The sequence below is a fragment of the Lagenorhynchus albirostris genome, chromosome 13 (assembly GCF_949774975.1).
Source record: "Lagenorhynchus albirostris chromosome 13, mLagAlb1.1, whole genome shotgun sequence".
Classification (NCBI taxonomy): Eukaryota; Metazoa; Chordata; class Mammalia; order Artiodactyla; family Delphinidae; genus Lagenorhynchus; species Lagenorhynchus albirostris.
The window spans coordinates 75,838,475-75,865,686 of NC_083107.1; the positions used below are offsets into that span (position 1 = coordinate 75,838,475).

The 27,212-nt window shown below is 38.7% G+C and overlaps 1 protein-coding gene and 1 non-coding gene across 2 annotated transcripts; both read left to right on the forward strand.

The window, feature by feature from the left end:
* The first annotated feature begins 3,031 nt into the window (after positions 1 to 3,031).
* On the forward strand, positions 3,032 to 24,384 carry NT5C1B (5'-nucleotidase, cytosolic IB). The gene is given in 13 exon segments (XM_060169338.1): positions 3,032 to 3,064; positions 4,892 to 4,984; positions 5,312 to 5,545; positions 6,104 to 6,242; positions 7,557 to 7,693; positions 7,696 to 7,930; positions 7,933 to 8,030; positions 8,333 to 8,500; positions 9,630 to 9,759; positions 12,418 to 12,540; positions 12,924 to 13,108; positions 24,053 to 24,206; positions 24,209 to 24,384. Coding segments are annotated over 13 exon segments (1,905 nt in total).
* Positions 9,158 to 9,264, forward strand: LOC132532039 (U6 spliceosomal RNA). The gene has a single exon (XR_009544298.1). It is a non-coding gene; the product is annotated as a U6 spliceosomal RNA (small nuclear RNA).
* Positions 24,385 to 27,212: the final 2,828 nt, after the last annotated feature.

Sequence of the window (27,212 nt, forward strand, 5' to 3'; positions counted from 1 at the left end):
CTTGGTTTCAGCCTTAGGAGATCCTGAGCGGAGAACTCAGTTAAGCCCACCTAGACTTCTAGCCTGAGGAACTATGGTATAATAAATACACTTGTTTTAAACTGCTAAATGAATGGTGACCTGTTACAAAGAGGGAGAAAACGAACACAGCAAGCCAATTCAAGTGACAGATGGGGACAAAAGGAAATCCCGACTCTTTCTCCTTTTCCACAACCCATTCTGTTGTCTCAGGAAAGGTGAAGCTGTGTTGACTAATATTAGGCCCAACATGCCCCCAAACTATCCATTCTATGACATGGACGGTGTCCATTGTTAACTGTATTAAATTTTCCAAAATAGTCTTGACTGGAAATATCATTAGACCACATATTCTCATTTTCAATCTGACAGTCTAGTTATGCCATAATAGCATGTCTACTTGGTAAGGCATCGATGATAACATCAAAGCAATGCTTTTTGCAAAATTCTTTGTTCATAATTCACTAAGACAAAATGATAATGAACATATCTATTATTGCTATGCACGTTACTATATTACCTATAATCCTTACATCCTTCCTGACAGGTAGATGTTACTATTCCGATTTTGAGGGCAACAAAACTGAAATTTGAATGGAGTAAGTGGTCCAAATACATTGATTAGCAGAGGTAGAATTTGAGTGAATGAGGTATCATTTATTGAGGCGACAAACACTGAGCAGAAAGCAGGTTTTAGGATTGAAATCAAGAGTTCTGATTTGGATATGCCAATTTGGAGAGGCTACTGATCACCCAACTATATTTTTTAATGTACTAATCATTATGGACAGAAAAATTTTGTACTAAGGAACTTGTACTTTAGCTAACGAAAGGAGATACTCGAGAAAATATTATTTACAATAGCAAAAACTTGGAGATCCCCCAAGCATTCAATAGTAGGGAAATACATAAATTGTAGTGTACACACTCTAGAACATTTTGGAGTCATTAAATTTACGATTATTCAAACCAAGTGAACTGGGAGTTACACCACCAGCTCCCCTAGTTTTCAGGCCTTCAGACTCAGAGTAAATTACACCATTGACTTTCCTGGTTCTCCAGCTTGCAGACAGTATACTGTGGGACTTCTCAGCCTCCACGATCACATAAGCCAGTTCCCATAATAAATCTCCTCGTATATATCTATATATATATCCTATTGGTTCTATTTCTCTGGAGCATGCTGACTAATACAGCTGCCTACATATATGTGTAGTTTTCCATGCTCAGTAACAGAGCTAAGACTCAGAATATAATAAAGGAAAACAAATTAGAAAATCTGAAAGAAAAACAAATAATTTTTTTATCACCCTTAGCACTCAGAACAAAACAATATATTTACATATTGATGCATAAAATAATTTGAAACACTCATTATGCTCATATTCTATTCTGGGTGGTATGCTATGGGAAAAGAACAATAATCAAGGAACTTATTGAATATATGGATGCAGAGTTACACAGAAGAGACATGGAAGGGAGCAGAAGCAAAAGCAGATCTTGGGTATAGGCTAGAGGACTGGTCAAAAACCAGAGACTTTTCCAGTCCCTCCTCTCTGCGAAATCCTCCTCCTGTGTTTTGCAGAACACAAGCTGAGACTCACAGCTTTTGTTCCTAACTGCTATTCTAATGCCTGCCCCTTCTCAGCCCGCCCTCCCTGTTCTGTCTGTGCCACTAAGACTACAGAGTTTAGGAAATGGGAAGAATCACCACACTGACATTTGATTGGTTATACATGGACATGAATAAGAAATATTTCTAAACTTCTGTTCCTACAACTAGATTGCAGTGTAGATTAAATCAGTTAAAGATTTTTTTTCAATTTTAACTTTGTAGTATAGCTGTAGCAAAATTATCAGTAAAAGTAATAACTAATGTTTGTTAATCACTTATGAATGCCAATCACTGTCTTAAATACTTTTATTTCAACCATCACAACTACCATCTGATGTTGATACCATCGTTATTTCCATTTTCTAAATGAGGAAATTGAGATTTAGGACAATTAAACAACTTGTCTGGGATCACAGTGAGACATGGGGGGTGGGTGAAGGATTCAAACCCAAGCAGTCTAACCTGGAGCATATGTATTTAACTATCTAGAAGATCCTTTGGAGAACTTTGATTAAAGCTGTCAAAAACTTCTGATATTCAAACTAAGTCGTCAACTCCCATGAAGAGAGGCCAGAAATCTGTCTCAGTCCATGATGGTTTGACAAAATCAGGCTGGCATTACACATGTCTCTTACCTAAAATCAGAACCATAAGTGAAGAACAGTATTGGACGTTATAAACCAGAGTCAGGGACTGGATTTTACATATTCTTCTCTGTGTGTATACAAGAGGGACAGATTGTGTTTAAGAACGTTTAAAGATGGGGCAAGCACCAGGAAAAACAGTGCAAGTATCATTCTGCCACACTATGTTTAGCCACATTAAGTGCTTTGACTTAATAAATGGAAATGGCCTTCCTATTGTGAAAGAAACACCAAACACTAAAGCTAAACTCAAGTCTAAACTCTGTGTCTAGAACAAGATCTCAGCTGTTAAAAAGTCTCCAGATTTTCAGAAAGTTCTCCAAAATCTGTCAGGATAAACAATAATAAATGCTCGGGTCCACAAATGAGTTTGCCATTCATTTTGGCAGTACCAGAAAGTGTACAGCCACAAATGGAATTGATACAATAAGTAACTTACTAACATTAAAGAGATTTAAAAAGAAGGAAGCAGTAATACTGATATTGCTACATATTAAACATTTGAACACTGTTTAGACATTGATTCCTAAAAACCCAGACAATGGTTATGAGTGGATGCACACAAATAATACTATCTCTTTTTATTTTTTAAGTCACATATTCAGAGAGTCAGTTAGTTACTATGGAATCACATGTGATGTCATAAATTTGACATTCTAAATGCAGACCTAGACTGAGCAACAGAAACAACAGGAAATGGAGCTGGGGAGAGGAAAACCTGCATAACAACAAAAGAATTTCAATAGTTAAAGAAATGAGTCAAACATCTCTGAAACAGAAAAAGAAGGTCAGTGAATTGAATGTCCTAGAATCTTGCCAAAGAACTGAGGAAATGTAGATATCAGTCCCTCATTTGCCTCTGGAAATGCTCTGCAGCCATCAAATTTCAGATGATGATCACACACAGAGGCAAAAGGAGAAGTAAAGAACATGAAGAGTGGAGAACAAGGAGATTAAATCATGTGGTATAAGTCCATCCAGTAAGTCAGCACTTACTGAGCAAATGCTCATATGTTAGTGGTAAGAGGCGAAAACACAGTTGCTATCTTTGAAGAATGCACAACCTAGTAGGAAAGAGAATACATAAACAAAGTACAATTCAGTACTCAGTAAAAGTATGTACAAAAGACACCGGCAACACAGAGGGACGTTTAATACTGGGAACTTCTCCCAGGTCGTGCTGAGCTTGGTTCTGAAGAACACTGAAGGGAAAAGGAGGTTATAAGATATAAGGGTGGTATATAGACAAATATAAGTCATTTGGCAAAAACAGAACATAGAGATAGAGTGTAGCGTGGAGGGCACACAAGTTGGAGGTAGACAGGATACATCATGAGACTCCTGGGTCTCTCTAACCACGCGAATGAAGAGTGTATCCAGAAATGAAGCATAAGCAGATTTACATTTTATAAATATCACCCTAAATAAATGGGGTAGATGGATCTAGAAGTTGAGAGGATTTAAGGCCATGAAATCTGGTCAAAAGCCACATTCTAAGAATGCAGACCCATAACGATCTGAGGCCTGGAACAGGAACAGAGAAGAGAGACTAGATTTAAAATGCAGACCCATAACGATCTGAGGCCTGGAACAGGAATGGAGAAGAGGGACTAGATTTAAAATATCTTTTGGAGTAAGCGACAGGACTTCATGGTGATAGTGTTGAGGGGGTTGATGGAAAGATTTTAGGACTAGTTCTAGGATTATACAGCTATGCCATTCTCTTCAGACATAGACTCAGTCACTCAACTAACATCAACTAGATTTTTCCTAGGTTCAAGGCACAGAGCATAAAGAGATTAACAGACTGCCCCTGAGCACTTTGGTCTATGCTAGAAGTTGAGCTCCTTAAACAGATAAATAACACTAATCTTGATTGCATTACAGCTACTGAATTGGCAGGAAACAATAGAAACACTGCTCTAATACAACAGTATTTCCTGCAGTTGAAAATGAAAACAAATATTTGAATAGATGTCTATGAAATAAGCCATTTTCTTCTGCTCCCCTACATGGTCTTCCCTATTAGTTCGTTAATAAGAGACCTCTTTTCACTGTTGATGCTATGAATAGTTAGAGAACATGAATAGAAGACATGCCTGTTGACTGATCTGTACAGGATTAAAGTGCTTGATTTAAAAAATCTATTACTGATGAGGCTCAGATCGACAGAAAATTGGTTTATGAATAAAACAAACAAGAGAAGTTTCAGTTCTATGGCAAATGAAAAAGTTCCATAAGTAGCAATCTTCAGAGTAACAGAGAAGTTGTTCTGCGTGAGCAGCTTCACATTTAACTCCAAGTCCTGCTGACCCCTGGGAAATTCTCCCACAGCATTTCCCATGTTACCATTTTGTAAATGATAAATGCTTTATGTCTCAAATCTATAAACCAACAAATTTCTATATTAAAAATCTGTTTGTATAGTTGTCTGATATATGTTCTTTTTACTCATGCTGGTTAGAACAGAGGAAAAATAATATCTATAATTTATATTTTTGATAGTGGCAAAGAGACAAATTCTAACTTTCATTTTTCCTTTGATTCCCCAAACCCAAGGTTTCTAATGCCCCGAGATGAAAAATTAATAAACATTCTTTGTTTCCATATTAAGAATGAGACTGGACCGAGGTACTCAAAAGACAGCCTAGAAGTAGACAAATCTAGAAAGGATTCTGAGAAATCAGGAGTTCGTCTGAGCACTCAGGTGAGCTGACCTCTTCAGAGTTGGTGAGAGAATTAAAGAGCAGACAGCACAATAAAAAAATATTAGCGGGCAGGGGAGTTTGGGGAGAAAAGACTGAGATATCAAGATTTGTATTAAGGGATACCTAACGTCCTCGTGGCAAGGTTAAGAAAATACTAGAAGAAGCTGGCCCCTGCCTACCCATCCAGCACACATCCCAATGTTCATGCAGAATAAATGGTGTAGAAACCTCTGCTCAGCCTGTGGGAGGAGACTGGCCTTTGTTCAAATCAGGGAGGGAAGGGGAGTCTGGCCATCGCATTGACCATCTTCTGCACCATCTTTCAGATGAGGCGTGCAGTCATACCGCATCACTCGCTGAGATGCTGCCCCATGCGGGGTCACTCGTCGTGTAGACGCTGCCTTTGTGCAGCTGAGGGAAAAGTGCTTCTTGGCCCCTGCTGCACGATACGTATTTATATTCACATGTGCCTGTTGTGGGAGCAGGGCTAGCAGATCACCGTGATCAGGGTGAGCCGAGACCAAACTACTGACTTTGGAGGGGAGCTACAGGCAATCCGGGTGAGGGGAAGGATACGGGGATGGAAACTTCCACTTGCCTCTCCATGGTCTCCTCCATCCCGTTCCGCCCAAAGGCAGTGCTACAGGGCGCTATTCCCTCTTCTGCAGCTGCCTGGGAGCCCCGCTACAGCCTTGTTGAGGTACCAGTGGCCTTCATCTTTGTAATCTGGTCAAAAATGTTGGGTATGTCTTTTCAGCATCTGCTAACAAGCTTATCCTTAAGGGCGGAAGTGGGGAAAAGGGAGGAAAAAGCCTCAACTCTACTAACTTCCGCATAAGAGGAGTCACAGGTGAAAACCTATGAGACATCAGACTTGTTTCTTGGTTTTGGATGCTCTTCCAAGTAGATTCCCACTTTATTGCTCCTCACAGAAGTTAGGATTGGGCCAGAGCTAGAATAATACACAAGGGCCAGGACTGAATTACACGTCGTAGAGGGCAGGGGCCTTCTCACTGATCACTGCTATATTTGGCTTGCCATGGCTGTTTCGTAAGCATATGTGTGGGAGGACTCGGTGGTGGGGTATTACACTCCTGGGTCTCTTCTCTCCTTGAAAGGGATCACGAGAATTAACCTTGCTGAAGACAGACTCTCGAGGGTACCTAGTGAGAAATCAGTGGTCTCGAACTTCACGGAGCCCATCCACCAGAGCTCCATCAGGAGGTGAGTCCAGAAGCAAGAACACAAGTCTTAAGGAAGAGATGGGAATGAAAGGGAAGAGTACACGCCATAAGAATAATAATAATAACATAGATTGATGCTTTCCATGCGCCAGGCCCTGTTCCGTGTACTTTATATCTTTTAGCTAACTTAGCCCTCACAGACTCCCACCCCCATCAATCCCCAGAGTAAGAAAACCAAAACACAGAGTAACTTCCCTAAGATTTCACACTAGTAAGGCTCATAGAGCTAGATTAAAACCTAGGATCCCTAGGTCTATAAACTGCACATTGAATGATTAAACTCCATGGTTTCTCCTTCCTTCCTTCACACATTCAAAAACTATTCATTGAGTACCCAAGACTCAGAAGAGGGGGTGAAAATGTCAACAAAGGAGATAAACTGTTGAAGAGTATTAGGTTGTGTGATGCTTTGAGCCCTTAACTAGGCCTAGTCACATAAGAAGAAAAAGTTTGTTGTGAGAATTAGTTTTTGGATGCAGAGTGTGACACAGGCCCAGACACTGGGAGAACCAATCCATCTGTCTCTGTGAGGACTGGCTCAATAATCTAACCAAGAACATGCCCTTTGAAACGTGTGAAATAATCACAAAAACTGGAATAATATACGGATGCTTAATAATCTATCTCATACCTTAGTGCAGGAGTCCTTTCTCTAGAATGACTAGAACCAGTTCCTATTTAGGAAGATGATTCTCTCCAACTGAGCTTCACTGGCACAAGAAGTTCTGAAGGTGGTGGGGAGACACTTGATTCTCCAGCCTACTGACCTTCCCAGCACTCACTGCATTAATCACAGAGCAAATGTGGAGACGGATGCCCCTGAGGTGCTTTGCAGAGCCTTCTGGTGGGAACTTCTGGTCTAGCTGCTCATCAAGTTAACTGGAGGTCACAGATGGAGGCAGTGGCAAGCAAGGTCCCTTCCTCAAGCCTTCTGTCCTACCTGAAGGTCTCTGACTGAGCAGGTATATGTGAAGAAAGTGACAGAACTTTGCAAACTATGTACCAGCTACCTAGGGGCAAGGAAGAGGACCTCTACCCTATCTACTCCAAAAGAAAAAAAAAGTGTGAGGTGCTGATGGAACAACTGGGGGGAAATGAAAGCAGTCTGTCTCTGGGTCCATGTAACAGAAATGTCTAATATATGGAGCCTTGAAACGTCTGAGCCCCTTTAAGCCCTACTTAAAGGAGCTGAGATGAACCAGGATTCACCTAAGAGCTGGGAATGGAACACAGAGAAGGGGACAGCTCCTTGACCCCGGCTGGGCAGAGGTGAGGACGGGGACCCTAGGCGGGCATCTAACTCAGAAGCCCACTTTCTTGCTCCAGTCCCCCAGTAGCTCCAAGACCTCCCGGACTTCATTCACCTCCCCTAGCCATCAAGAGTCACCAAAGCCGCTGTCAGCGCAGCGCTCGCCACCCACACCAACCATGCCGCTCGACTCACGTTCTTCCACAACCCCGGAGGTCCAGCTCCAGACGGGTCCCGGCGCAGCACCAAGATGGCTGAGAATTCCGACGCCTGGTCTCCCGGCCTGGGGCGGGAAATCCTAGCGGGCCAGTACACACGAGAGTTGCGGGACTCGCGAGATTCCAGGGACACGCACCAGCGGGAACATCCGCGCACGCGCCCCACTGAAAGGAAATCTTATGCCCAGCGCAGGGCTCTCTACCCGTCAAAGCTGGATCAAGACTGTATGCCTGACCCAGGCAACGAGAGGAAGAGGCGGACGAGGACGATGCCTACTGGGCATCCGTGAGAACACTGTACGAGAAGTCACCGAGCTGCTCGCGCCCCAGGCCGGTGAGCAGGGCCCGCCTCCGCTGGTACCCGGGTTGCCGCTCCACGCAGCCCCGCATCCGGACCTCTCTCAGCCTCCCTCCTGTCCATGGTATAGGGAAGTTCACCCAGCCCCCTGCTTCTCCTCCCTGAACCTACCCCTTGGCACAGTAGCCCCCAGAACCCAGCCCTTGGCTGTCTCCAGCATCCCAGTCCTCCAAGCCGGGACCCAAGTGTTTCCTTCCCACCCTGCCCTGGGATGAGGCCCATTCCTGATCCCTTTAGGTCTGTGTGACTCGTCCTCCTGTCGGTGCCCCTCTCTGCAGCCCAAACCCAAGCATGCCATCACCATCGCTGTGTCATCCCGTTAGCTCTTCAACATGGTGGACGGCAGGAAAATCTACAAGGAAGAGGGTCTGGAAAAGTACATGGAGTATCAGCTTTTCAATGAGAATGTCGTGCTGGCCCCAGGGCCGGCCTTCCACTTTGTCAAGGTATTCTGCAAAGCTGTCTTCGGCCTTCCAGGACTCTGGATGGCAGGGAAGGACTCATGCTAATCCCTGGGATCTCATCCAGGTTTCCTTATAATTCCTAATCCACCCTTGTCATTCTTGCCTTTTTTAAGTCTACCCCAGGTCAGTTTATATTTTCACAGAAGCTTCCACACTGTTGAGGGAGGGACTGCAGCCCTAGATTTGGAATGCTGAGCTTTCCCTAAGTGGAGTCCAAATTCTGAGACCTGTAACAGAAACTTTTGTCCTCTCCATAGAAGGAGCAGTAACCAGAAGCAATAATGAGTTTATGATTCCAAGCAGTAGAAATAAAACACCTCATTCAAATAAGATTAAATTCACTTTCGCTGCTCTTGCCCCAAACACAGCATATTAAGAAACTCAAGATGCTCTTGGCACTTAGGGGCATGACTTTAATAGAGAAAGTAAGGTTCTTGGAACTTACACTGAAATGTATAGCACTTATAGCTCTGATCCCCTATATAACTTATACAAATATTACACAATGACATCATAACCAGGCAGAAACAAATGACACCTCCACGTGTTGTAAGTAGAAAGTAGTTATGAGGCATAGTGGAAGCATGAGAGGAAACCACAAACCTATTCTAAAGACTCATGTTTTAAAAAATACACAAAATGCTCACTTTGGCAGCACATGTGCTAAAACTGGAACAACACAGAGACCATTAGCGTGGCCTCTGCACAAGGATAACATGAAAATTCTTGAAGCAGCCTGTACTTGTCACAATAAAAAATCATCAGATCAAGAAAGGCAGGTTTTATGAATCAAAAACAAAAATAGACAAACCATGAAAGGGTTAGCCTGATCCTATCTATGTACCTCACAGAAATAATTCTAGTAAACCAAATGTTGTAACAATTTTCAACAAACGTTACCCATCTTTCAGTAAACATTAACTGAGGTCCTATGTATGCGAGGCTGAAAATACTGAAATGAATGGCATAACCCTGACTTAAAGGAGCCACAGTCTCTCAGTGAAGAGTCTTCAGGGCTTGAATTGGACACCTATGGGATCCTTTCTATCCAGACCCCCAGTGCCCACTTTGCCTGGCCCTCTTTACACACATTTGTGTTTGTAACCTTCAGGCACTGCAGCACGTCAATGCTAGACTCCGTGAGCTGTATCCTGATGAACAGGACTTATTTGATATTGTTCTGATGACTAATAACCATGCCCAAGTGGGAGTGCGGCTTATAAACAGCGTCAATCACTATGGTAAGTAAAATAAATACCGTGTGGAAGAACAGCTCGCTGCTCTGGAAGAGAGAAGCCATGTTATTTTGCTCACTGTGGCCTAACTAATGCAGTGTCTGATAGTGACACCCCCTTCTGCGTGAGGAATGTTTATTTGCCTATGTCAGAACAAGAGAGGCCATGTTCATTTTTAACTTCAGCACAGAGTTGGGCCCAAAGCTCTGGACTTAACTTGTCAAGTGTGAATTTCAAAGTCTTAATCCCAGGTCCTGCAATATATTTCTCTGTTTTATGTTTTTCACTTCTGAACTTGACTTCAAGGAGCCGTCAACCCAGGGCTTTCTCTGTGTGATCAGACTTCCTGCTCACCACAGACACATGTTAAAGGTTTAAAGGTTTTTACCTTTCCTTTCCACTCTTAACATCTGACTCGCCCCGGCTGCTCTCCCCACACATCAAATTCATACTCATGCCAGCAAACCTGTCTTTATTCCTTTACAGGGAAAATTGGTTTGACACTAGTCTCTTCATAGCATTTCCATTAGTGTGTTGGTGACTTTAAGGGGAGGTCCCCATTTTTCCTCTTATGAATTTACCTGACTTCTTATGTGAGGACCTTTAGCCCATTTTCTAAGTGACATATCCAGTCTTAAGGGTATGTCAAGTCAAAATAAGGTTTAAATTTGGCATATTTAACTTCTAGGCTTAAATTAGGCATATTTATAAATAATCACTATCTATTACAAGTTACAAGTTTTATATTATATCATCCTAATTATAAGGCTAACGTCTTACTGATACACAGTTGAAAATATGTTTACCTTTCAAAAACGCAGTCTTCACAGTATTATGCTATGAAAAGAGAGAATATATATAAAAGCGTTGGCAGAGGTGAGTGGTGTAATCACTCAATAAAGGACAGCTATTATTTTTACAAGACAGCCTTATTTGATTTAGTAGGTGATGTAAGTCTACCTATCCCTCACCACACTAAGCCCATTGAGCTTAGTAGCATGAGAAATTCTACTTATTTACATACTAATACTGTTAATGAACAGATAAAGCCCAATCTTGCACAGCCTTGCTCATGGAATAACAACTTTTCACCTGAAGAGGTTAGTTACCTTCTCTCGGGGCTGAAGGCAGTTTGTATCTCCCTTCGCTGTGGTCTTTTCTATATTATAATTATCTGTCTACATGCCTGGCTCCTTAGTGAATTGTGATCTCCTTGAGAAGAGGGACGATGTTTTCACCATTTCTGAAGTCCCCAGTACCACCAAATAATTTCTGATCATTAAATTAATATTATTTAAGGATTTGTAGAGTACACTTTTATGCCACTTATGCCCAATGTTGGTTTAAGTGAAAAAGTGAGAGTATTTCATCCATACCACGGCAAACACTTCCCCTTCAGCTGTGGATAGATCCTATCCACTCTCTTGGTCCATGCAGATGATAAACAACTGACTAGCTGGCTCAGCAACAACTGGCTCAAAATTCTGCTTTATGTCATCTGCAGCTGCCCAGTTTTATCATATATCCAAAAACACTTCGAATGGGTACATCGCTTATATACTTAATGTTATACCTTAGTTATTCTCACATCATTGGAACCATGGTTTGCTTTTATAAATAATCCTGTGCTGAGACCTTTCTACATAAATCTTTATCAGAGTTTCAGATTATTCCCTTAGGATAAACTCTTTAAAAAAGGAATCCTAGGGCTTCCCTGGTGGCGCAGCGGTTGAGAGTCCACCTGCCGATGCAGGGGACACGGGTTCGTGCCCCGGTCCGGGAAGATACCACATGCCGCGGAGCGGCTGGGCCCGTGAACCATGGCTGCTGAGCCTGCGCGTCCGGAGCCTGTGCTCCGCAACGGGAGAGGCCACAACAGTGAGAGGCCTGCGTACCGCAAAAAAAAAAAAAAAAAAAGGAATCCTAGGTCAAAAGGTATAAGCTGCTTAAAAGCTATCAATACTTTTATCAATAAATATCAAATTACTTTCTAGACAGCTTGTACCAATTTACACTTTCATCCATAGTGTATGTAAGTGCCTATTTTACAAACCTCTCACCAACATCTAGTGGGTTTTTTTAACTGTTGTTGATTTGAAAGGCATTTAATGGTATATTAATGTCAGTCTGCTAATGATTGCATTTAAAATTTCAAGTCAAGAGAGACAATTTCAGACCTTCTGTTGTTGTTTTGGGGAAATAGTTTAAATGCTATCACTACTTGCTATTACTATTGTATTGTTACTAAAGAAATACTAAAATAGTACTTAAAAACAGAGCCACATCTTAACTGGCCCTCTCAAAAAGTGAGAATGCTGTAGCTAAAGGAAAAGTGCGCTGTTCTAGTCTAGACAAGAGTCAATGTGAAGCACTGGGCATAGACAGTCTTTATGTCTGCATTTCCTTTTCTGTAACGAGGATAATAATGCCTGCCATAACAGCTGTGTGAGAGTAAACTAGCATGGCCTATCTGGATATACTTCATAAACCGTCATGCACCGTTATATAAAATAGCCGAGACATTTTTCAATATTGGTACTACAAAGGTAGTTCTAAAACTGCAGTAGGCACTCATTTATTCCTAAGGTAACTTTCACTTGCATTTCCAGTAAGTATATTGTCTTTAGTCTCTGACATAACAAAGTCTTTCTTGCCGGATAATAGGATTACTAATTGACCGGTTCTGTCTGACTGGTGGAAAAAGCCCCATTGGCTATTTGAAGGCATATCTTACCAACTTGTATCTTTCTGCGGATTCTGAAAAAGTACAAGAAGCAATACAAGAAGGTATTACTTGGTTTCCTTTCTCTAGTTAATAAAGAGGTCTGCACTAGTGTTTCATTCCATTGGCCTTCACGTATGATTATGTGGTTTACGTCGTCGTTGGGTTTTCTGCTAAGGTGTTTCCACCAGTGGCAGCCCTTAAGTTTCTCTTTTAGAGCTTTCACCTTCATGGAGGTGGACATCTTCAGTGATTATCCTACACCCATTTTACACTTTCCCATCCGTTATAGAAACGGAGGCAGTACAAAGATGACTGTTTCGAGATGTGTGGTTGTGAAGAAGAGTTGTGTTGTCAGGTAATAGTGAGAGAGGAAATTCGAGGTCTGGGAAGACACTAAAACATATGGTCCTAAGAAGAGTATTAATTAATTCCAACGGTCTTCCAGGGATCGCCTCTGCAACAATGTTTGATGGAGCTAAAGACATGGCTTACTGTGACACACAGCTCCGTGTGGCCTTTGATGGGGATGCCGTCCTCTTTTCTGATGAGTCTGACCATATTACCAAGGAGCACGGGCTGGACAAATTCTTTCAACATGAAGCACTAATTGAGAATAAGCCTCTTGCTCAGGTAGGTTCAATGAGCTCTAATTAATTTTGATCTACTTATTTTCCAATATACCAATATATATATTTCTTCATTGTGATGACTTTTAAAATTTTTTAGGCAGGCCACTCCTCACTTCCAAACTTGTAGTTTTCTCCCCTTGTTTCATGAATTCCTCATTTTAAAGCATCTGCTGCCAACTTTTTTTAATTTTAGTGTTCTTTTATCTATCCTTTTGAAGTGTTTCTATGATCTTCTCATGAGAAAGAGTTCATCTCCTCCAAATTATGAGTAACAGAGGTAATACGGCTTACCAGTTAGCCATTTCTACATAATAGTTCTCAAAATAGTAAGGTTATTTCCAATGGGTCAGTAAACATTTGTTGAACTTCTCTGTCCATACCCTTAAACTCCATAAAGGTAGCACTTAATTGAGAAAAATCTGCAAAACTGAGAGTTTAAATTAAATCAAATAATGAGCTCCAAGCAAGTACAAAGTACGAACAATTAAAATTTTAGGTTTTTTGGAATCAATCCATGAACCGAAGTGTTAAAGTCATGGTCTAAAATGAACAAAACCTGCAATTTCTGAACCAAAGGAGATTTGAACATCAAAGTATTCTCCAAAATGAATATGAAATGATGGATCATTCAGTTTTAATCTATGAATCTTACCTAGGCCTTTCTTTTAAATTGGCCTTTTTTTTCTCAGCTCTTCTTGAACTTAAGATCTTAAATATCGTTAGTTTTATTACATTTATAAAAGTAGGAAGAGACTAATTGAAAGATGAAAGTTTTACTAACTCACCTCACATTACAGCAAGTGATATTTAAATTCTGTGTGTTTTTGTGTGTGTATGTTTAACTTCACAGTCCCTTCCTAAACAGCTTCTTTAGAAGTCTTGAGCTCATGTCAAAAAGTTGTTCAGTGTTAACAAAGTTTACTATTGAGAGGAAAACCCTTTGTTATATTTTGCATAAGTCTGCTTTGCTGAAATTTAGAGCCCATTGTACATTAGCCTTTAAGCATTATTAAAATGTTCAAGATCTCTAAAAAAGAGCACTTAAAAAGAAAAAAAAAACTTCAGAACAAGAATTATTTCAAGATAATCTTAAAATACCATTTTTTTCATCTCAGGGAAAGAATCCAAATTTCTTTTAGATTCTGTACTTATCAGTTCTTTTCTCCATATTTCAAAGCATTTTTCCCATTAAACAACTGAAATTGTGAAGTTCAACACTAGATATTGCAGGAATACCCAATGAATTCTTACTAAGCATACTTGTTTTCATAATGTGGTCCTTCTGACAGTGGAAAAATATGCTATTTTTCACATAGAAAGGGTAGCTTTCCTATAAAGACCAGGCTTCGCCAGATGTTTCCACTGATGAGCAGGAAGTTATGAGATATGATTCCTAACCAAGGCTTTCAACTATGTTGGTCATGGGGCTTATGGTTTCGTCATGACAATATCCCAATTGTCTCCAATGGAGGAGATCTGAGAGTCACCAGCAAATGGGACAGCTGGACAGGATTAATTTAGCCACTCTCATTGTAGCTTATAAAGCCTCCAATGTGGTACCATGACAAGTAATGGATGTCTCCTGATTTGATCTCTATCTCATTTCACCATTCTGGGATAGTGATCTCCGTGTGTGTGTGTGTGTGTGTGTGTGTGTGTGTGTGTGAATCAGAATTGTTGAGGTATACTTTATATGTAGTATAATTCATCATTTTTAGTGCATGGTTCTGAGAGTTTTGACAAACATATGTGTACAGTCATGAAACCACCATCAAACTCAAAATACTCACAAAATTCCCTTGTGCTTCTTTGTAGTCATCCTAGCCCCCTATCCTCAGGATCTGTCAAACACTAATCTGATTTCTGTCCCTATAGTTTTGCCTTATCCAGGTGTCATATAAATAGAACCCCACAGGATGCAATCTTTCGAATCTGACTTATTTTACTTAGAATGATGCATTTGCGATTCACCTGTGTCATTCCCTGTATCAGTAGTGCGTTCCTTTTTACTGCTGAGTAGTAGTCTGTTCTATGGATGTACCACATTTTTTCATACATTTACCTATTGGAGGATATTTGGGTCATTTCCAGTTTTTGGCATTTATAAATAAAACTACTTTAAGCATTTGCATACAGGGTTCTGTGTAAACACAAAAATCTCATTTCTCATGGGTAAATACCTCGGGGTAGGATTGCTAGGTCACAGGATAAGTATGCGTTTAACTTTATAGATAGTGCCAAACTATTTCCCAAAGTGGTCACACCACTTTGCATTTCCAATGAAAGATTTTTTGCTCTGCATCCTTGCCAGTATTTGGTAATGTCAGTTGGTTTTCATTTGTTTGTTTGTTTTAAGCTGTTCTGGTGGTTACATAATTGTATCTCATTGTGGCTTTAATTTGCATTACCCTAATGATAGATGATATTGAACATTTTATCAAGTGCTTATTTGCCATCATATTTATTCTTTGGCAAAAATATCTGTTCAGATCTCTTGCTCATGTGAATTGGGTTGTTTTTTATTTCATTATTGAGATTTGAAAGTTCTTTGTATTACAATTCTAGATACAAGTCGTTTATCATATATTTGTTTTGCAAATATTTTCTCTCAGTCTGTCCTTGTCTTTTCACTCTTTTAATATTTTTCAGTGTCCTTCAATGAGCAGAAACTTATAATTTTAATGAAATTCAATTTATCTATTCTTTCATGAATTGTGCTTGTTATATCATATGTAAGAAATCTTTGCTAACCCAAGGCAAAAATTTCCTCCTATGTTTCTGAACAGAAGTTTTTACAATTTTATGGGGTTTTTTTTCAGAATTATTACCTGTTTGAGTTGATGCATTTGTGCAAAGTATTAAGGTTCACTTTTACTACTTATGGATATATCTTGTTTCAGCACTATTTGTGGAAAGACTGGCTTTCTTTTCCTTTAATATAGGTATCTGTCCTTTTGCCAAAATCACACTGTCTTGATTATCATAGTTTTATAGTCAGACTTGAGATCTGGTGGCAGGAGTCCTCCAAATTTGTTATTTTTCAAAATTCTTTTGACATTCTGATTCCTTTGCATTTGCATATAAATTTAAAAATTAGCTTGTCCATTTCTAGAAAAAAATCCTGCTGAAATTTTTATTGTGATTATGTTGAATTTATAGCTTAATCTTGGGAGAATAGATATTTTAACAATATCAAGTTTTTCAGCCTATGGACATAGTATATCTCTCCATTTATTTAGGTCATATTTAATTTCTTTCATCAGTGTTTTGTAGGTTTCAGCATATAGCTATCATACAAAATTTATTAGATTCATACCTAAGTATTTAATAACTTTTGATGCTATTATAAATGATGTTTTAAAATTTTTAATTTCTAATTTGTTTATTGCAAATACACAGAACCACAATTTATTTTTGTATTTTGACTTTGTATCCTGCAACTTTGTTAAAATCACTTGTTAGTCATAATAAAATTTGTGTAGATTATTTAAGATTTTCTACATAGACAGTGTGGACTGTGAATAAAAAACATGTTTCCAGGGCTTCCCTGGTGGCGCAGTGGTTGAGAGTCCGCCTGCCGATGCAGGGGACGTGGGTTCGTGCCCCGGTCCAGGAAGATCCCACATGCCGCGGAGCGGCTGGTCACATGAGCCATGGCCGCTGAGTCTGCGCGTCCGGAGCCTGTGCTCCGCAACGGGAGAGGCCACAACAGTGAGAGGCCCGTGTACCACAAAAAAAAAAAAAAAAACTTGTTTCCATTCTGTATGTCCTTTATCTTTCTTGCTTTATTACCCTTGCTAGTACATTAAGTACAATGTTCAATAAGCATTATGAGAGTGGACTTCCTTGCCTTATTCCCCGATCTTAGAGGGAGATCATTCAGTCTTTGACTCTTAAATATATTATCTACAGGTTTTCTGCAAGTTATCTACAGGTTTTTTGCAAGATGCCCTTTGTCAGGTTAAGGGAGTTACCTTCTATTCCTGTTTTGTTTTAGAGTTTTATAATAAATCCATGTTGAATTTTGTCATATGTCTTTCCTGTATCTATTGAGAAAAACATGTGGCTTCTCTAGTCTGTTGAAATATAAATTATATTGATGAATTACATTGCTGGTATAAATTCAACTTGGTTATGTTGTATTATCCTTTTTATATATTGCTGGATCCAATCTGTTAAAATTTAGTTAAAAAATTTTTTTTGCCATTATGTTCTTGAGTGTTCTTTTCTTGTAATATCTTATAGAGTAATGCTGACCTTATAAAATGAGGTGGGTAGTATTTTCTCCCTGTCTATTTTCTGGAAGACTTTGTGTAGAGTTGGTATTATTTCTTCTGTAAATATATGGTAGAATTCTCCAGAGAAGCCATCTGGGCTTGGACTTTTTTATTTAGAATGCTTTTAACCAAGAGTTCAATTATTTTTGATAGATACAGAACTACTGTGCAGATTATCACTTTCTTCTCTTTCCTCTTCTGGCAGTTTATGAGTTTGTGTCTTTCAAGGAATCTGTCCATTTCAGTTAAGTCACTGAATTAACGAGCATAAATATTCTCTCATATTTTACTATTATGATTTTACTATTTTTAGGAACTTTAGTGATGTAGCCCTTTTCATTCCTGATATTAGTAATATTTGCCTTCTCTCTTTTCTTCCCCCCTTGTGGTCAATCATGCTAGGCTTTAACAATTTTATTTATCTTTTTAATAACCAGCTCTTCCTAAGTTTTTAAAGGTGATTTGAGGCTTCTTTTCTATAATAAACATTTAATACTGTAAAATTTCCTCTAAATGCTACTATAGTTGCATCCTACAAATTTAGATAGGTGGTTTGTAATTTTTATTCAATTCAAAGTACTTTTTAATTCCCCGTAACTTTATCTTTGAGTTATTTATAAATGGGTTATTTGTGAAATTAAATTTGGAATTTTTCCAGATACCTTCTGTTATTAATTCCAAGTAGAATTCTGTTGTAGTCAGATAATATGTTTTCTACGATTTCAACTCTTGAAATTTGTTGAGGATTATTTTATACCCAGAATAAATGGTCTTTCTTGGTAAATGTTTCTTGTCTACTTGAAAAGAATGTTTATCCTGCTGTTTTGGGGTTGAATATTCAATAAATATCAATTAGAATAGGTAAGTTAATAGTGTATTATTCAGGTTATATTGCCCAGGTGTTTAATATTGTCAGTGATTTTCTTTCTATTTCTTCTATCCACTATTGAGGAGGCAGCATTGAAGACTTCAAGTATAATTGAGGATTAATCTGTTACTCCTTTCAATTATATTATTTTTGCTTCATGTATTTCTAATTTCTGTTGTTTGGTACCCAAATATTTAAGATTATTATATCTTCTTGGCAAATTAATCACTTTTCGTTATGCAATGCCCCTCTCTCTGATATTCATACAGCCATTCTAGCTTTTTTTTCTTTTTTGGACTGATGTTTGTATGGTACAACTTTTCTATGTTTTTACTTTTAACTATTTATGTTTTTACATATAAAATATCTCCATATTTAAATTGGTTTTCTTGTAGATATTACATAGTTTCTGTTGTTTTTCTGTACAATCTGACAATCCCTGTGTTTTAATTGCTGTTTTTAGATCTTATTTATTTATTTATTTGCAAGTTGACTAAGTTTTATTACAATCAAATTCTTTCTTTACAATTGGTTTACTCTTTTAATTAATTTTTATTGGAGTATAGTTGCTTTACAATGTTGTGTTACCTTCTACTGCACAGCAAAATGGATCAGCCATACATACATATATCCCCTCCATTTAGGACACTACAGTGCATTAAGTAGAGTTCCCTGTGCTATCCAGTATGTTCCCATCAGTTGTCTATTTTATACATAGTATAGATCATTTATATTTAATGTGATTATTACTTTGTTTGGATCAAAATCTACCATCTTCTTTTTCTATTTGTTTCATCTTTAATTAACTTTAGTTTCCTTTTATTATTTTTGCTTTTGAATTTATTGTGTAGAGTGTATGCTTTTAGGATTCCATTTTATCACCACTATTGATTTATTACTCATTTTAGATTTTACAGTGGTTACCATAGGATTTACAATATACAACATCAATTAATCACAGTCTACTTTCAAACAGTATTATGCCACATCATGTACAGTGTAAGAACCTTACAACAGTATACTCTCAATTCCTCCCTCCCATGTTTTGTGATATTGGCACACGTTTTACTTTCACCTATACTATAAACTCATAATACCTTGCTACTATTGTTTATTTGGGTCAGTTATCTTTAAAGTGAATAAGGAAAAGACAAAAATATGTCTTTTGCATTCATCTTCATTTTAACCATTTCCAAGAATCTTCATTTCTTTGTGTGGATCTAGGTTTCTCCCTGGTATCTTATTCCTTGTGCCAGAAGACCATCTTTTTACATTTCATATAGAACTGATGTGCTGTTACCAAAGGCTCTTAGTTTTGTGTTTTTTTTTCCTGAAAAACTCTTTACTCTCCTCCTTTTTTGAAAAATATTTTATTTTGACTGGCTATAGCTTTCTGCATTTACCCTATTTTTATTTGAGCACTCTGCAGATACCCATTCATTGTCTTCTGACTTACATAAATTCTGAAAACAAATTGTTTGAGATTCTTATCTTTGGTCCTTTGTAAGTAATGTGTCTACTTTTCTCCGGCTGCCTTCAAGATTTTCTATATTTCTTTGTGTTTCAGCAGTTTGAATATGGTGTGTGTATATGTATTCCACAGTATTTTAATGCCCTGTTCCTTTTTTCCCCCACTATTGTTTTCCCTTTATTTTCAGCTTGAGTAATTTCTACTGACCTATCTTCAAGTTCACTGATTCTTTTCTTAGCTATGTTGGCTCTATTAATGAGCCCATTAGAAGCATTCTTCATTTCTGTACCACAATTTTTATTTCTAACATTTCCATTCAACCCTTATCTTTTCCGTCTCTGTGTTGAAATTACTAGTCTACTCATATATGTCATCCACCTTTTAATACAGTTGTTAAGATATTAATCAGAGTTATTTTCAATTTCCTCTCTTACATTTATGACATTTAGGTCATCACTGCGTCTTCTGTTAATTACTTTCTCTTGAAAGTTAGTTGCTCTTTTAATTTATTTTTATTGTAGTCTCATAAATCTTTGATTAATTTCTAATCATAGTTTGTAGACAGTATAGGCTCTGGTAAATAGTATTTTTGCCTGCTAATAGGCATGGCTCCTCTTCTGCTAGCAATTAGTGTGATTGACTGAATCACCAAATCAGGCATTCGACTAGGTAAGCATTTTGTTGCTGCTGTTGTTACCTTCATTTCATCACAGGCTTCAAATTCCTCTGGTAGGGTACTGGAGGGTTTTTCATAACGTTCCTTCTCCATTTTCAGCTGTAGGCTTTCTCTTTGTGTCCATGCCTCATGGGTGGCGTCCACATTGTTACCCTTCTCCCAACTGTTATTGTTTGTCTCTGCCAGCTCAGGTGGTGATGTGAGAGGAAGGGACATTCTCTGTTGTCCCAGGTTAGTCTAAATCTAAGTGTGTACCCCCCTAGGTCTTAGGTATGAAGTTATATCATTGATCTCACCTTTCTCCCAGTGATAGGGGTGATATCTAGTGGTCTGGGTCTCCTGCCCCTCTCCCAAGGGTGGAGGATTTTTCCTTCCCCTTCCCCCATAGCAGTAGATCTTTACCTGTTCCCTGGGGGTAACAGTGTTTGAAGCCGTTCTTCCAACAGTTTAATACTTTTGTCCCCTAGGAAGTATGGGACAAGGTAGATCTTTAGTCTTTTCTCACAGTGGCAGCTGCTCCTCTCCTCCACGTCTGCACCACCAAGGACTCTATTCTTTCATTTTCCACCCTGTCTGCAGTCCTTCTCATAAGAAACTAGTGAAATCCATAGGGAAAAAAAAAATCCTGTAAAACAGTGTGCATTTCTTGTGTCTGTGGCTTCCAGGGTTTCTATGTTCTCTCATTAGCCCATACTTGTCCTTTTCCAATTTGTTTTTAAAAATTACCTGAATTTTTCATACCTGCTTCTATGGCGTCTGGTATGTCTTCCTTTAGTGCTCTGTCAAAGATGTGCCACTTCTCGAATTCCATCTGTCCTTGAAGATTTTTCCATAACTTTTTCCCTTAGGTTTCATGTTAGTCGGTTGCCCTGCTACCTCAGCTCTTTCATGGGCTCAAGAAAAATTATGATGTTTCAGATTATCTGGCTTTTTCTTGTTGTTAGGATAGGAGTAACAGTCTTTCCAGCTTTCTACATCCAAGGCAATCCAAATGTTCTAAATCATAGAACTCCTCAAAAAGGTATTTTCAAGTAACTTTCCTTCATGTTTCTATATTTTTTCTTGATAAATTACATACTTACACTACTGTACAAATATATAAACTGTTAAACATACCCCAAAATAGAAGAAAGAAAGAATGATATGGGTACCTGGTTTGAACATGGCGATATAAACTGACCAGGCCCTATTTATTCTCTTTGAAAATTACTCAAAAGCATCAGGGAGAGCCATGTTCCTCTGTGTTTCAAAATCAAACTGTGAGCAGGGCGGCTTCTGCCAACAGTCACTGCCCCCCACTTTGTTTCTGTGGCCAAAAAAGTAATAACAATAATATGTTACAGTTTTTTTACCTATGTGACTTTTTGTCTTTTTTCTAATATGTGCAGCCTTAGACAAAGCAACATTAAACAAATGATCACATAGATAAGCCATGTTTGTGGAAAATGGTTTCCATGAAGCAGAGAAGAAGGGAGCTTCTGAATTGTGAAAACAAATCAATATTAAAATACTATCCATGACCTTTCCCCAGAATCCCTCTAATTTTTCCAAGGAAAACTAATCTACTTCAGAGATAAGTAATAAAAAGAGAACTAGCACAGAACATATGCAAAGATACTATGAGAAAAAGGCAGACACAGAAGAGCAAAATCTAATAACAGATGAAGAACTCTCACTAGAAACAGTTGCCAAAGTATAGGTAAAAACTGTGACTAAACATTTACTTAAAAGAAAGTTGGGTCATAAAGTGGAAATCCCCCAAATCAGGGAAGAGATAATAAAATGTTAAATGGTAGAACTCTGGAAATAAGCAAATAGAAAAATAATATTTTAGACAGAAAAAAGACAAAAATAGGTCCTAGGTAAAGAAAATCCAACATATGCAAAATTAGAATACCTGAAGAAAACACTGAAATTATGTTATGGGGGTAGGAGGATAGGGTTGTGTGTGGTAAATATAAAGATGCAAACATATCAAAATATAAGTCAAGAAAACATCCTGAATTATCAGAATATTTTAATGGATACATTAAACTATTAAAGGTTAAAAACTAAAGGCCACATTATACTATAGGGAAATAGAAGAGAATGATCATCACTGAGACATGCCCTAGTAATATTATTTGACTTCAAAAATAAAGAAATAATTCTTTGGGCACCCTGCACACACAAGTGGGGAAAAGAAAATCAAGCTGTCCTGAGTCTTCTCCACAGCAGCACTCAGTAGCAAAACACAGTGGAGCCCTACTTATAAGATCATGTGGAGAGGAAATCTAAATCACAGATTCTATATCCAGTCAAAAGCTCATTCAAGTAAAAAGGAAACAGATCAACAGTTAAGAACATAGTATATTCTCAGGGATTATTATTTCCATAAGATATTCTTGAGAAAACTAATACAAGAGGACACATTTTGGCCAATATGTAGGTGACTACAAACACACAAAGGCACAAATGGGCATAGAATATATTTAACCATAGATCTAAAACTAAAACAACTGCAGGGATTAGAGTGACAGAAGAGAAAGCACATATTATATGCCCTAACAATGTAGAAATTATTTAACTATTAAAAACTGGAAAAATATGGAGGAAAAAGTTATAAGGAAGAGTAGGTGTACTGATATCTTCAGTTACAATAGCTGATCAAAGGATAAAATGTAAAGCTGAGAGACAGAAATATAAGAATCTTTAATAATTCAAATGCAAACACTGAGAAAGATGAAACAGTTAAAATCAAATGATTGAAGAAAAATAGAGGATAAGAGAAAGGTGAAGAAGTACCCTAATTTCATTATTTTTCATTATAAAAAATAATAGATCCTGGATTTAAAAAAATAGAGGTCTGAGGGTACTATAAAAAGTTATAAAGGTAACCAATAGAAGGAAATAATACAAACCTTCCTAAATGTTAGAAGAAACACACATACACACAAGTTCAAATAAAAAAGATAGTGAACAATCTTTTGAAATCTTTAAACGTGAAAAATGAAATACAAATTGTAATACAGAACCATTATCACATATATTTGTGATATCGATAAATAGAAATGGCCTAAAACTCAGCTTTTGTTTTAAAAATTAAGACTTTCAGATAGTATCACTTAGCAAAATCCAATTCTATGTTCTGTACTAGAGGTACAGCTAAAAGTAAGTGTTCAGAAAGGTTGAAGATAAAAGTGTGATGATATATAAAGTAACTGTAAATATAGAGAAGACTGGATTTAAGCCAAGAAGGAATTGAACAAGATAAAAAAGTACACTTTATAACGTTGAAATGTGCAATTCACAAAAAGTAAATCAAAAGAGTAGTGCTTTTGCTGATTAACTGAACTTTCAGAGTATCCCATTTTGCCATGGATAGTTTACGTCTGTTGCCCTGGTTCAACTTTTTATAGAAGCTTCTTTCACTCTTAAAATATCTGTGTTTAGATGATAAATTATATGGCCATCCTATGTTTTACTCTAGGAATGCAAGGATGGTTCCATACAAGGAAATATAATCACATAAATGCAAGGAGTTTCAGCATTGTATCACTGGTCTATACTGCATGTTTCATGCAGTATTATAAGTTCTTATAAACATCTGCTTTTTTAGCGTTCACTTCCTTTGGCTCACTGGATGACAGCTGTGACATATGTTCCTTTTACAGGGTCCCTTGAAAGGCTTTCTGGAAGATTTAGGCAGACTGCAAAAGAAGTTTTATGCCAAAGACGAACGGTTATGTTGCCCTATCAGGACCTACCTGGTTACAGCTAGGAGTGCAGCCAGTTCAGGCGCCCGCGTGCTGAAAACCCTTCGCCGCTGGGTCTAGAGATAGACGAAGCTCTTTTCCTTGCTGGAGCCCCCAAAGGTCCCATCTCGGTGAAGATAAGGCCCCACATCTTCTTTGATGACCACATGTTCCACATTGAAGGGGCACAGAAATTTGGCACCATCACAGCTCATGTACCTTATGGAATTAATCAAAAAGAGAACAATTAGGGATGGGAAGGGGAAATAAAGCAGTGAGTCTGGTATTACGGAAGCCACATCTTGTGGATCTCTAGGGCAATTAGGTATTTCAGTAGATTAGACCTCAGAACTTTGTTCATTTGGAAAGGTTTTCTCTTGAGTTTTTTAAAACATTTTGAACTCTCAAGTTACCTTCAAGCTATTTCTCTTGGAGCTGTCAATGCTGCTGATGACATTGCAACTACCTCTGTGTGTAAGTCATAATGATGACTCTTTAGAATAATTTTAGAATGTGAATCCTTGAATGCTTAAAGGACTATGTCAGAAGCCTACTTAGTTTTACAAAACATTGCTCATTTATGGATGTTGGTAGCTAGAATGAATCATTACCCATCATCATTATAGAATAGTGGGTCTTCACAAGTGGCAAGAGAAGGGTTAAGTACACTCTTGAAAACTGGAGCTTTTTAGTCTGTTGCCTCTGTGAACAGCCTTTTAATCAATGCAAAAATGAAAATACCACTCTACCTGCGTGAGTATTCCAATTTTGACATTGCTTATTCAGAAATAAATCAGTTATTCATACAGGTTACTTTCATCTAAGATGAGCTCCAGACAGAACCTCCTGGAAGGGTTCTTTGAAGCTTATTTCCTGAGTTCATTGCCTCTGAACTACAAGGCTTCATATTTGAAGTCTCTGGCTTTGGGCCCAGCAGGTAGTACAATGTTTATATGGGGAAAAAAAGCCTTGGCTACCACTTCAAAATGTGACATGAAGTAAGTGTAGTATCCTAGCCTTCATTGTTGTCATTCTGTTGTGATTTTTGTTTTGTTTTCAAAAAAAACCATTGATTGGTTATTAACCATAATCTACTACATTAGGAACAACAAGCTGGTTATTTTCAGATGTTACCTCATTTTCTCATCAAACCAAACTTTCGTGACATAATATCAATATTATTACCTTCCTTTTTTTTAATCAATGAAGAACCTAAAATTCAAAAAGATTAAGTAGCTTGTCCAAGGATGTGCAGGTAATAAATGGTAGGACTAAGATTCAAATTTAGATCTCACTTCAAAAGCTATATGCTGAAAAAAAAAAAGAAAAGAAAAAGCTATATGCTGTCTTATCTTCCCTTCCTCACACCCTGTCTTGCTCCTTCTCGTCCCATCTCCATCTCTACCCCACCCACATATACATATTCCACCCCGGTTCTAGTGAAAGCATGCCACTGCTGACACACATCTTTTGATCTGCTTCCTAATTTGATGTAAGGCAGTCCAAAATATATCAGTCATGACACTTACTGAGTACCTACTGTTTTCTACGCATTCCCCAAGATAAAGGCCACAAGAGAGACTCAGACATAATCCCATCCTTTAACAATCCCTTAGAAGTCAAATGTGCAAGCTCAAATAGCCGACACGAGAGGGCTGGTTGTCCTCAGTGTCAAGAGAGGGTCACACGCAAGGCTGAAACAGAAATCTCTATGGGCTGGAAGTGGTCAGGAAATGTAGAGAACGGAGGTGGGCTTTGCAGGACAGGAAAGATGTGGACGGAGAGAAAAGAAGAGAGGAAACGTGCTCCCGGCTCAGTGAGTGTGAGAGGCAGCTTCAAGTTACAGATAGGATAGAATAAAGGCCCCCCCTCCATGATTTCTGTTCCTGGTGCCTTGTCTAATCCTCAGTGAGAGTGCTCCTCCCACCTGTGAGCTCCATTCTCAGCACTCATAAGAATCCTTCTGGCATTCGACCTCTTGGCTGTTTGTACTATGCCTTTTTGGTGCATGTTATATCCTTCCCAAATACAAGGGAGTGGAGGAGAGTTTATCAAAATCATCTAGGGAGTTTATTTCAAACTACAGAAGTTGTGTGTCTCTTCTCTTGTCCTGAAGATTCTAGAAAGGGGGCTGGGGCAGGAGGGGTCTCTGGACCAGACAGTAAGCACCCTGAGGGCAGAAATGGTGCCCTATTTCTTCGTGACTCTCGCAGGGCATAGGGCCTGGCATGTATTGGATGGGTGAGTAGATGAACGTATGACGACTTAAGAGTAGCTTGGTCTGGGCTTCCCTGGTGGCGCAGTGGTTGAGAGTCCGCCTGCCGATGCAGGGGACACGGGTTCGTGTCCTGGTCCGGGAGGATCCCACATGCCGCGGAGCGGCTGGGCCCGTGAGCCATGGCCGCTGAGCCTGCGCGTCCGGAGCCTGTGCTCCGCAATGGGAAAGGCCACAATACTGAGAGGCCCGCGTACCGCAAAAAAAAAAAAAAAAGTAGCTTGGTCTAAAGTTTGAAGTTTGCAGCTTGAAGATGGATCCCTGTGGCAATAACCCGATATTTCTGAAGCATTTTACAGTGTAAAAAGCACTTTCCCTTCCTTGTTACATTTAATATTCTCCGGGAGGGAATGGGGAAGACGCTGGTGAATGAGCCTGCTCAGACGTCTATGTATACAGTAAGTCCACGCTTTTCCCAGTGTATCTCCACCACTGTCAAATAAGACCATTTGAGAATGCCTTTTTATATATGGATCAAGGCCACAGTGGTCTAACATTCTCAAACCGTGGTCCCCAGATCACCTGCATCAGAATCACCTGGGAACTTGTTAGAAATGTACATTCTCAGGTTCCATTTTGGACTCTAATGAATTTGAAACTGGGCCCTGAAATTTGTTTTTACACGTCCTGCAGTTGATTCCAATGCAACGCTAAAGTCTGAGAACCACTGGTCCATTCTATTTCTAACTGATTCATGTCGCTAAGTTCTTAGCGTCAGCTGTGGGAAAAAAAGAGCCTCTCTTCAGACTTCCGTTCGGCAGGAACCATTCTCCAGAGGATGAAGGTAAACTGAACTGAGGGTTA